The sequence below is a fragment of the Poecilia mexicana genome, unplaced genomic scaffold (genome assembly GCF_051168715.1).
Source record: "Poecilia mexicana isolate PSO_F unplaced genomic scaffold, ASM5116871v1 scaffold_14, whole genome shotgun sequence".
NCBI classification, from domain to species: domain Eukaryota; kingdom Metazoa; phylum Chordata; class Actinopteri; order Cyprinodontiformes; family Poeciliidae; genus Poecilia; species Poecilia mexicana.
The window spans coordinates 28,977,980-28,989,997 of NW_028263383.1; the positions used below are offsets into that span (position 1 = coordinate 28,977,980).

Consider the following 12,018-nt stretch of genomic DNA (forward strand, 5'->3'; position numbering starts at 1 on the left):
AATTCTTTGGTCAAAAAAAGCAAAATTTTGTTATGACTGATTTGCAAAGGCTATAAAAAAATAGCAATTACTGTTGTGTGATGTGCAGACAATTTACTGTAAATTATAATATAGTTTTTTTAAAGTAATTTAGCATGAATGTATAATTTTAATGTGTTGATATTATCCTATATGTGTACAGTTTTTATACTTACTTAAAGTATTTTAAATGTTTTTGTTCATGATTCCCTATTTTTCATCACCTTGTTAGGTTTTACGTAATTTTGTTTTTTATGTTTTTGTCCAGTTGTCGTTCCGTCTGTAACGCCATGATCAGATCCTCTTCGTCGACCAATCAGAAACGACAATAATCCTACCATGGGTGGCTTGCTCAACGCTGATTGGTCTATGTTCATGCGAAGCAATGTTTAGCTGTGTTGTAATTGGTCTGCCAGCTTCCTTTAGTCGTCTGCTCACGCCTCTTACCTTTGATACAGGATACAAGCAACACAGCGGTAGGAAGGTGGGTAGCCCCGATGGATCTGCTCTAGAAATCTTGAAAATTAACTTTGCTAAACCACAGCTCATGTTTTTAATACGAAGTCAAACGTTCAGAGAAATCTTTGGTGTCTGTTGTTACTGGAAATGTTACGTTTTTCTCGTCCAGTTTTAAATCTTAGGGGCTCAGCGGATAGTTTTCTATAAAACTGTTAAACGAGTCTTGCTCTGTTTCGGGGAACAGTAACTGACCTACTTTTAAGACGTGTTATGAAATGTTTTATTTCCCGCTGAGTGAATAATCTGGAGTCCAATAATTAAACTATGGCAATATATTAGTGAAGTATGGCTTTTAGAGCTATTAAAACCATAAATTCAGTCCAATTTTACATTAGAGTAATAAAAGTAATTTATTTTTGTAGCGAAATTTTTTGATCTGATCTCGCAGAGGAAACGGCTGACTGAGCACAAAAGTTTATTTGTATAGAAGTTGACAGCTTACAGTGCTCCAACTCACCATATTAATGGAAAGCTTGGTGGAAGGAAGACGTGTAGTAGCAACAGATGACAACTGCAAACTTGATAGGCTTATGAGGAAAAGTCAACTAAAGGTGTGGACTGCAGCTTAAGTCAGAGTCCTTGGGTTTAGCGTCTCTTAAATTCAATTCAGAAATACTTTGCTGGTTCCAAAGAGAAATTAATTGTTGTTGCAAGTCATATGAGTCATTGCATCATATGACATTGTGTGAAGAGTCCTACCTAAGCCAAGGAGAAAACATTTGGCGTGGTGGATAGGTGTAGCTATGGATTACGTGGTGTTGGTAGTGATTGTCACCTGTTGCTCACCTGGTGGCTTTAGTGAGTGGGTGATGGGGGAAGTCTACTTTTTGCTGACCGCTTTAAGTTTGAATGGTTTTCGTCTTTGATCACTGTTGAAACCTGCGGGTCCATTTTTATGCTGCCTTTGGACACGGATGTCTGTTATTCACTAATGTTGATTTTTGAAGATATTGTTGCTTGGATTTAAGTTGTGATCAGCTGGCATGTCAACAATGATTCCTCTGTTCAGCTGCTCAGCGGTCTGATGTCCATTGTTCAGATGGATTTGATTGTTTTTCCACTCTGTATTCGGCAGACTTGGCTGGATTGGGAACCAAAGTTGAAACTTTTGTTCCATCTCCAGCTGCTGTGGTTCTCTGTCACACTGCATTGTGTCAAACCAACCAAACCCTTTTTTTCAGCCTGTTCCCCTCCTCGCCTGTGGAGGCACTGCACCAACATGAAAACCTCTGAAGAAGACGCTGAGCGCAACTTCCTTCTTCACAAAACTTAAACAAAAATGTTTTGTGAAGAAACATTTTGAAAAATATGACGGCACTACATTTTTGTTTCCATTTGGTGAAGAAGGAAATTTCCCTCAGCGTCTTCATCTGAGGTTTTTGTGTCGTTTCCTTCAGTGGTTCTTGGTGCAGTGCCCCCACAGGCGAGGAGGGGAACAGATTGCTCAAAGTGTTTGGTTGGTTTGACTCAGAGCACGGAGATTGAGCAGATGATGAAGTTCTGGTCCCAATCAAACCAAGTCTATCAGACCATCAGGTGTGAATAAGACTTTAAAATTTACTTCTAAACTTGAGTTACTGAAAGAAATCAACTTTTAAATGATGTCCCAGATGTTCAAGATGCAGCTGAAAGCTTTTAGTTCTTGATGTTTTCACAGTAAACTAAAACCAGACATTAAAAGTTGCCCTGTTGCAATAAGCAATAAATCAATTAATTGCATGATAAATCAAAACGAGCTCAACAATTTTCATTTGCCTGATTTATCTACTAAAAACTGGATGATGTTTTGGTCTTAAGCTGTCCTTATTTTTTTTTTTTTTTTTGAAGGACAATTCTGTTTACAAAGTCTTCATCATTAATTTTATTTGTTGTTTCTGTTGTTTTGCTTATTTATTTTGGATATTTGAAACTTAAATATTTAACAGAAAATTAAACAGTTCCAGAGTTAAATTTTCATTAGAGTTTAAAGTTTATTCATCTTCGAGAATGTGCTCTTGCTTTATTATGCCATTACCTGAAAATGTTTCCCTAGCAACAATATTATCATTTATCACAATAACTTATGTAGCATTGTTTGTTATTGTGACAGGCCTAATTTAAAGTCTCAGTTTTTTTATTTGACTTTAAGGTTTTATTTTTTATGTTTCTCTGTTTGAAGCAGCCATGGACCTGGTGCTGAACGTGGCCGACCACTACGTCCTGACGCCCTACGTCTACCCAGAGTCGTGGGCCGAGGACGGCGCCCTGCGGCAGATCCTCAGCCTCCTGGTGGTGACCAACCTCGGGGCGGCAATCTTGTACCTCGGCCTGGGAGCGATCAGCTACTATTTCATCTTTGATCACAATCTGATGAAACACCCACACTTCCTGGAGGTATGTCGCAACACGGTTGTCGTACTAACAGAATGATTGGCAGCCCTGCAGAACCGGGCAGACCAGCAGACTTTGTTCCCTCCATGTTTGGAGAGATTTAAAGGACCAGCTACCAGATATTCCGTTCAGAGGTGGATAGTTTTTTATCTGAGCAATAAAGTAGTTTGTTTGGAAATAAACAATAAATCAATGAATCGTTTGATGAATTAATAATTTCCATTTGCATGCTTGTTTGTTTTCCTCCTGTCTCTCTTTTTTTACTTCTGAGCTTAATGAGCAACTTCGTTTACAGAGAGTAATTAGTATTTTAATAACTGATACCTGCTTGATAATGAAGTCACTTCCACCAGTAAACCACCAAGCAGCTTCTCCGAATGTTCCGATACGCTCCCAGTCTGAACCCGTCATGTCGCCTTTCAGCGTCCATCCACACTGAAATAAACCCGCTTAGAGCCAGGCAGCCTCATCTCTACACAGCTGAACTTCTGTTTAACATGTGTCATCTTCCCTTTGTTTCCCAGAATCAAGTTCAGAGAGAAATTAAGTATGCAATGACCTCCCTGCCCTGGATCAGCATCCCCACCGTGGCCTTGTTCTTCGCTGAGGTCAGAGGTTACAGCAAGCTGTACGACAATGTCGACGACTCCCCGCTGGGTGAGGAAAGCAGCCTCCATGTTGTCTGATCGTCCTCCATGTTGTCTGATCGTCCTCCATGTTGTCTGATCGTCCTCCATGTTGTCTCTGCCTCCTGCTGTGGGACTGACGTCTCCTCTGTGCTCTCAGGCTGGTCCGGTCTCTTCCTCAGCATGATCTCCTTCCTGTTCTTCACTGACATGTGTATCTACTGGATCCACCGCTTCCTGCACCACAAACTTATTTACAAGGTGGGTAAAAGTGTTGAAGGTCGCAATATTATGAGAGCAAAGTCAATATGACACGAGCAATAATATAAGAACATGTGCCGTGAAATGAGAATGAAATCGTATTAATTTGAGAAAAGTCCTAATTTTTTTTGAGAATCCCTACATTGCGGTAAAATGAAGTTATACTTTGGTATGTTTTACAAAGAAGGACAAACTTGATCCTCTAACATCAGCACTAAATTATGATCAGCAGCTGGACTTTGAAACACGTCATCTTAGAAGAAAGAACCACAAAATGTCCGACCTGATCAGATCTTAAAAACTCTACTGAAGCTTTTTTTCTCATAAAGTGAAAATTTTGTCGTAATTTTATGACTTTCTCCTGGTAATATTGCATCTTTATTCTGATAAAGTTATGACTTTATTCCTGCAGTTTAAAAGAAGACAATCTCTTAGTCTAACCTTAATATTCGCTGCCTGAAAAATCTAAAAGACACTCTGTTTATAATTCAAATACAAATGTATGAATCCCAAAGGGAAATTAAATACTAAATATAAATGAAATTATATTAAATATTTAATATTAAATATAAATTAGACTATATTTAAATGTAATTAAATATTCTAAGTGTTTCAGTTGATCTAAAACGGGAAATGTTTCATCTAATTAATGTCAGACAATGAGAAAAATGGGTTATTAATAAGTTAATTGGATTTCTGGTCAGAGGTTTTCTTTTTCTAGTAGAATATTCATGTCAGGTTGAATACACTGTTCTCATCTGATGTCACACTTCTGTGAACTTTGTAACTGATGACCATCTTGGCAAGCAGTTGTTATGGAGTTGCTATGACAACAATAAGCAAGTCACAAGCTTAGAACTATCTCTCGCTTTGTTCCTATCTAACTTATGAGCCACATTACAACTATTACTTGATCACAACCTTTGAGTGTCTAAATATCAGTGATATTTACTGTAGTACTTGCTGCCAAACTAGAAAAATTAGCTTAGCCAATGTAGCTTTTAGCTGCTAGCTAAGATGGCACGGATTGCTTCCTGTTTGGACCGGTGGGAACTACGTGTTGATCTCCGTTCTCTTCGTTTCCAACAGATGTTCCACAAGCCACACCACATTTGGAAGATCACCACGCCCTTCGCCAGCCACGCCTTCCACCCGGTCGACGGCTTCCTGCAGGGCCTGCCCTATCACATCTACCCCTTCCTGTTCCCCCTTCACAAGCTGCTCTACCTGGCTCTGTACGTGTTTGTCAACATCTGGACCATCTCCATCCACGACGGCGACTACCGCGTCCCCGCCGGCCTGACCGGCGTCATCAACGGCTCCGCCCACCACACCGACCATCACCTCTTCTTTGACTACAACTATGGCCAGTACTTCACCCTGTGGGACCGACTGGGAGGCTCCTACAGGCACCCGTCGGCTCTCATGGGGAAGGGCCCCATGGAGCTGGTTCGGAAACTGCAGGCGGAGGGAAAGTTGGGGAAACGGGAAGTGAACGGACATTCTCAGAGGAAAGAGGAGTAGCAGAGTTGGGATTGATTGCAGAGACGATTCGCTAATCACTTGCAAAACTGAGAGGAAATATTTCCAGTTCATGTTCGCCATATAAGCTGATCCTGATGAACGAGCTTCAACTTGCTTTGTTTCTTTTCCTTCAGCAGTGGAGTTTTGTGCAGTCAACGTTTTTTAAATTAGGGCTGAAACACATATCACGACAAATGAGTTTCATCACGTTAGTCAATATCAATAATTATTGGTTAGTTTTCTGTTGTAAATGTCTGAAATATTGCCAAACTGGTGACTTTATCAACAGTTTTCTCTGCACGTCGTTTTTTTTAATTTGTTGGCAGTTATCAGACACGGTGGGGAAACTCGAAACCGCTGCTGTGTATGTTACTCAGTAAGTTGTTGCTAGGCAACCAGTTAGTCGATGCCACTCACGTTGCTTAGCTAGCTGTGAGAGTTTAAACGGCTAAAGCCTTTCCTCTGCCTACATACCCTAGAATGCCGTTCGGTTCTGGAACAGAGTTTGGTGAATATTACAAATATTGATTCCAAATATTGAATATTGATATTGATTTATTGTCCAGGCTCTAGTTTCAATACAGCACTTGTTTTTAAGTGGAAACATCTACTTGCTAACTCCAGGTGTTTTTAAAGCTCTCTGTGAGAGGTCCTCAGGTTCTGGACAGGCCCTCTTTTTGTTTTGGACTCTTGTAAGGAACAGCTGGTGATGGCCGGTTAGTCTGTGAATTTATTTCCTTTCCACTCAGATCTTTGCTCCAGTCGCTCACTGGGCCTAACTCTGGAACCAGTGTTGCACAACATTAGCTGTGTTTCCATTACAAATGTGCGCAAAACTTTGTCGCTGTTCTGCTCATTTTGAAAAATATTTCTCTGTGCTCAATGGAAAAACGATTGCTTTCTAAATCCTGACGCATTTAAGCTGCTTTCTCGGCTTTCATTCATTTCACTTTATTAAACATAATTTATGTACAAACTTGGCTCCCTTTCTTTGTACTTGTAGATTTCTCTGGTTGTTAGCGACATGTGGTGTGAACTTCCAGCCTCTCTTATTAAATATATTCTCTGCTGTGTAGAGTTCAAAGGTCACATCACAGATTTCCAGACACAAACCTTGATTGAAATGTGCTGAACAAACAATTTTATTCTTTTACCATATTGGCGACAAAAAGAGGAATCTGGTTCTGCTGGAGCTTTTCCTCTCCACTGTCACCACAATGCTTAATGCATCAATTTGTTTATTGTGAATTGGTGACATAAAATAAACTAAATTGACTTGAGCCGGTCTTTAGCTTGAATTTTAGCTCACACTTCAGAAACCAACAGAAACGAGTCGATTTACTCTAAACTCTCTATTTATGCTGTTTCTAAACTCAAAACAAACTCCAATATTCAAAACACTTTCTGCATGTTCGGTTGTCAAATTTTACACAAATGTATCAAAACAAGATTTATTTTACTATACCTTTCAACACATTTTTTCTTCAACATTTCCCAGTAAAGTTTTATCTTTGTACTATAACACCATCTTGCTAAATTCACTGATTAAAACAGTATTATTTTTTATTTACAAAGTTATAAAAACAGTGAAAATATGCTAAACCTAGTAGAACCTGTAAATTTCACACTTTTTGTTTATTGTAGTTTTTACTCAACCACAGCTGCTGGTTTATTACCATAAAAATAACAGATTGTAGTTTGTTTTTTTTTTTTAATTATGGACAGACCTGCATGCTCCCCAGCTAAGTGACTGTTGCCATGGGAACTCACAGAAAGCAAAACAAGTTAGGACAAAAGGAGCGTTTGTTTTAATTTATTGATTTATCTTCTAACACAGCAATGCTTGGAATGAGCTGATTTTTTTATAAGCTTGTAAAATGTAAAACAGCAGATAAAAGAGCATTAAATACAAAACTGGCGTGTTGTTTCAAAAATGTCCACGGGTAGTTGCAATGTCCTGAATAAATGAATAACATAAATACACAGCAGCCTTTTGGTGTCAGATTCAGAACTGCTCCTGGAGAAAAGCGAACCGTGATGGAGAAGCTTTTCTACACGTTTCCGTGAGGCGACTGAGTCCTCCGGAGGAGACGAGCGACTGGCGCCTTCAGCAGAAGAAGAAGGGCATCCAGAGGAAGGACCGCATGGCTGCCCCCGCCGCCATGCCCGCCAGTAATCCCAGCGCCACGCTCTCTGCGACTCCATCAAACGGATCCCTCTGGACAATCACCTGGTGGGTTCCTTCAACACAGCAACACAGCAGCCACTGTTACAGCTGAATCCTGTCTGTTTGCTTCTCAAACAAGTTTTTTTGCTCCTCAGACTGGTTAAGTTTTGAAAGGAAAATTCAAGGACATTAATTGCTTTTAATATCTTATACAGCATATAAGAGCCATTGTAGTTGGAAGAAAAACAGGAGGAAATTTCTGCCAAAAAAGTTAGAAGTTTTTTTTGGAAAAAAATTTAAAATTTCTGAGTTCAAAAAAGCTGAAAATTTGCAAGAATAATTTAAGAAAAACAAATCTTTGATTTCAAAAAGTTGCAAATCTAGTAGAAAAACGATCAGAAATTTTAGGATTAATCTCAGACATTTTCTAGAGGAAAAGAAATTTCAGATTTCAAAGAGTTGTAAGTTTGCAAGAAAAAATCTGAAATTCCCAGATTAATCTCAAATTTTCTAGGAAAGACAAAAAAGTTCAAAAAGTCAAACATTTGCAAAAAAATTTAATTTAGATTAATTTCATGTATTTTCTACACAATATCTGAACATTTTCTGAGCTCATAAAGTTGAAACTTTTCAAGCTCAGAAATGTTTGAGATTGATCTCAAAGTTTTGGATTGACTTTTTGGAGCTCATAAATTTCTAAGTTTTTGGAGAAAAATCTGAGTTTAATTTCAGAATTTTAGTTTTTCTTTCTCAAATTTACAACTTTTTAAACTCAGAAATGTTTTTGTTTTGTCTAGAAATTTTCTGAGATTAATCTCAGTTTCTTGTTCGCTGATTTTGTCATGCAGCCATCTTACCTGGTCCCGCTCCAGGTGTGATGTAGACAGTGTGGTATCCGTTCATGGGGACGGCCTGGTAGGAGTCATCATAGGGGTCGTATGCAAACACCTGCACAAAAAAAAAAAAAACATTGTCATTATTTTCAGCAACAAGTTGACAGGTGAAGGTCCAGAACCGACAGGGGACACACAGAACTCACCGGGTTTCTTCTGGTTTCAAGCAGAGTCAGTTTCCATGCTCTGAATGAGAACAAAAACCCGAAATGAGAAACTGATAAATGTGCTTAAATTAAAGGCTGAGCCAGCAGGTGGGGATGTACCTACAGAGACTCATCTTCACTGTTTGCGCACAGGTTGAGTGTTGAGCCTTCTCTGAAATGAATCACTACGAGGTTTTCCCTGGGATTACTCTCTGGAGGGTTCACACCTACAGACAGACAGACAAATGGGGTGTCACTTTCTTTTCCCGGTCACTGCAGTTTTACAGGTATTTCTGCGATGTTTACCTCCACACTCCAGACCAGACCGCACATCGATGCATGATGTTTTCAGACTGACTCGCTGCTCTAACTCCCGCCGGCTGTCGCTCTTGTAGAAACACAGGCTGCCGTCTATCCAAAGGTCGCACCAGTTCAGCTTCCAGCGCTTCAAAATGGCGGCTGCAGAGCAAACATGCATCACAAAGACATGCTAACGCTTTTCTGTAAAGGGATTTGATGCACTTTACTATCATTGGTGATAATAATTGGTCACTACTGATCCAGCTTGTGGTGTTCCTCAGGGATCAGTCCTCGCTCCCCTTTTATTATAGAACCTGAATTAGACATTATTTTATTTAAATAATTTGGTATAATCCTGTATTTTTCAAAAGTAAGTGTGTAAATAGATTACAAAGATAAACAGTGACTTTCAAAACACCTTTAAAAAAATCCTAGTTGTTTAAAATAATTATTAAATTAAATGTATTAAATGCTTATAGGCACATATTGCCATTTTATAGCATTTCAACTGTTACCTTCAAATATTATAAAAATGCTATACATATATAAAAAATTACTTAAAACGAATATGACTTCCTGCTTTAATGCCTTGAAATTGGGCCTCTGTCTCTTTAAAAACTCTTCCTCTTTCTGAAGCTCCACCTCCAAGAAGTCACCCAACATGGCTCCACTATTAAACCAGCGTTGCTCTGACCAGTAGCTCCTATTATAATGAGCTCAGCTCCAGGTTTTTGCTAATTGCTGTTGGCTAGTCTGACGGAGCTGAGTGTGGGAGGAGCTATAACCCCAAGACTCACCCAGCTGAATGGTTGCCATGGAGATGAAAAGATTTCTCAAACATGCATGAAGGAATCAAAGCAACACGCCAGGTTTGTTTTTGATGAGGGAAAAGCTTTATAGCATAAAGCTAGAAGGTTGATTTTACGTAATACTGCCCCTTTAATTACAAATAAATTAAAAGTCTGAGGAGGCGCAAGCCAAAAATTAAAAAAGAATAAAATTTAAACAACAGAATGTACTGATTTTAAGCATGAAATATTGTAATTATACAAACAAAATGAAATAAAAGTCAGATTTAGGTGGTTCTTTATTTGAAAACTTGTTGCTTTCAGCCATGTTTTATTAATAATTACATTCTCTCTCTCTCTCTCTCTCTCTCTCTCTCTCTCTCTCTCTCTCTCTCTCTCTCTCTCTCTCTCTCTCTCTCTCTCTCTCTCTCTCCACAAACTGACTTCAGCTTGAGGAAACAAATTTCAGAAAAATCTGGTGTGGCAAATTGACTTCATTTCTGTCACATTAGAGGTGGAAAATCTTTTAAAATAACTTATCATAAATCATTTCCTTTCCAACTCTGCTTTCAATCTGTGAGCTTTCGAACCTCATGATCTGTGAACCACTTAAAGACACGGCCGGCCGAGGACAATTAATAGGATTACACGCTGCAGAGGCTGCAGTTTCATAACCAGCATGGTGGGTTTCTGGAATATTCTCATTGTTTTCTACAGAGATGTTCAGATTATCCTGAATAATAATAATGAATATGTAGAAACCTGATGTTGGTCAGTTAAAGATGAATATGTTAAACCTTTAAAACAGCAGAAAACTGTTTTAAAACTGATGTTCTTCAAAAACATCAAAAACTGTTTTATTATTTTACACTGAATATCAGTTGATTAGCAAATCTACAATAGAAATACCTAAAAACATCCAAATTTCTCTGCTTTACTGCTTAAAAATTTAAATAGTTCCAGATTCTGGAGTCAGATCTGGATTTTTGTTTGCAAGACTAAAGGCTTTTCTTCTATATTTGTCTGAAATATTACTATATCTTTGGAATAGAATTTTAGTTTTTGTACAATTTCATATATTTGGGGGTCTTGTTAATATTTTTTTTTCCTTAATTTTGTTTCTACTACTCTGATTCTGGAAAGGGCGATTGTATTTTTCAGATAAAGCAAAAAATGAAAATTAGGTTATTGTTTTTATTTTTTTTATCTAAATATTTTTTATAATACCGCTATTAATACTAGTTTAAATAGTATTAAATATTTCAATGACTGTAAATGTGTGACCTGTTGAGTGCTAAAAGTGATAAAGTTAAGTAAATACATATAAAAATATAGATAAAATTTGGAAATATTCTTATGAAATTTAAAACAACGTATCAGGAGCATTGTTGATAGAAAAAAGGAGTAAATGTAAAAAATTGGAAATTTCCAAGCTTGAACAGCAGGAATTTTTCTACATTCTGAAATTTTCTGAATTTCAAAAGTTGAATATAATCAACTTTTCAAGCTCACAGAATTTCCAAATCTTTCCAGAAAATTTCTGAAATTAATAAAAAATATTCTGAGTTCTTTTTTGGTGGAAATTTACTCCTTTTTTCTACAACGGTCCTATTAAGCCATCGTACGAACTTTTTAGATCTATAATCTCTACATAAAAAGATTTGTCAATATATAATTAAGATTTTTTACTGTGTATACATACAAAATTATTCGGTACAGTTATTTTATATGATTATTTTTTATAACTTTCAGGTTCAAAGCTCGTAAGTGTAAAAGTTAGCATTTCCTAACAGTGGGTGGGGATAAAATGGCTGCAGTAAAGGTGATTGGTTTGAAGTGAACCCGATTGTGGAAATGAACCAATCAGACCTTAAAAGCCAGAATGACATCACTTTAGAAACACAGAAGTACAGAAGTAATTTTATGTGTTTAAGATACTTTCCAAAATGTATATCAATCATTCCTTTTTATATTACTCGTGGCTTTTAAATAGTTGAGAAAATAAATAAATGATGAATATATTTACTTATTGGATTGTGGCACTTTTTGATTTCCGTATTCCCAATATAAGTTTGAAATGTAAATGAAAGAGAATCTTTGAATAAAATATTCTAAATTTACCTTTTTGTTTTGGGGTTACATGATCAAAAATAATAGAAAATACTCACTCTGTCTCCACAGCCAGCCTGACTTCAGGAGCGCCATATTCCTCAGCTTCAGTCAGCTTTGTTCTTTCTGTTTCAATAAAATTCCAGCAGAAGTTAAAAAGGGAAATTGCCTGATTTTATTGGATGGTTTGACTCAAATTCCTCCCCTGTGTCTGTTTATATTCTCTGCTGCTGGCAGATTATTGTGCAGCTGACTCACAGGATCGTTCTGGATTAGGACGCCACACCTCCCACCCAG

General features: G+C 37.6%; 2 protein-coding genes across 2 annotated transcripts; one reads left to right on the top strand and one right to left on the bottom strand.

Moving 5' to 3' along the window:
* The first annotated feature begins 421 nt into the window (after nucleotides 1–421).
* On the top strand, nucleotides 422–6,294 carry sc5d (sterol-C5-desaturase). Its single transcript, XM_015005759.2, has 5 exons — nucleotides 422–502; nucleotides 2,699–2,910; nucleotides 3,432–3,564; nucleotides 3,694–3,794; nucleotides 4,884–6,294. Exons 2-5 carry the CDS (start codon nucleotides 2,701–2,703, stop codon nucleotides 5,316–5,318), a joined length of 879 nt encoding a protein of 292 aa, XP_014861245.1. The 5' UTR covers nucleotides 422–502; nucleotides 2,699–2,700; the 3' UTR covers nucleotides 5,319–6,294.
* Nucleotides 6,295–7,115: 821 nt separating this feature from the next.
* Nucleotides 7,116–9,023, bottom strand: plekhb1 (pleckstrin homology domain containing B1). The gene is made up of 5 exons (XM_015005761.2): nucleotides 8,831–9,023; nucleotides 8,649–8,751; nucleotides 8,525–8,564; nucleotides 8,343–8,433; nucleotides 7,116–7,559 (listed from the first exon to the last, which is right to left on the bottom strand). Exons 1-5 carry the CDS (start codon nucleotides 9,000–9,002, stop codon nucleotides 7,426–7,428), a joined length of 540 nt encoding a protein of 179 aa, XP_014861247.2. The 5' UTR covers nucleotides 9,003–9,023; the 3' UTR covers nucleotides 7,116–7,425.
* Nucleotides 9,024–12,018: the final 2,995 nt, after the last annotated feature.

Coding starts and splice junctions, on each gene's coding strand:
- sc5d (XM_015005759.2), top strand. CDS start 2,701: ATGGACCTGGTGCTGAACGTGGCCGACCACTACGTCCTGACGCCCTAC. Junction 3,565..3,693: donor TGTCGACGACTCCCCGCTGG/GTGAGGAAAGCA, acceptor CTGTGCTCTCAG/GCTGGTCCGGTCTCTTCCTC. Junction 3,795..4,883: donor ACCACAAACTTATTTACAAG/GTGGGTAAAAGT, acceptor CGTTTCCAACAG/ATGTTCCACAAGCCACACCA.
- plekhb1 (XM_015005761.2), bottom strand. CDS start 9,002: ATGCATGTTTGCTCTGCAGCCGCCATTTTGAAGCGCTGGAAGCTGAAC. Junction 8,565..8,648: donor AACAGTGAAGATGAGTCTCT/GTAGGTACATCC, acceptor GTTCTCATTCAG/AGCATGGAAACTGACTCTGC. Junction 7,560..8,342: donor CACACCTGGAGCGGGACCAG/GTAAGATGGCTG, acceptor GCTGTGTTGAAG/GAACCCACCAGGTGATTGTC.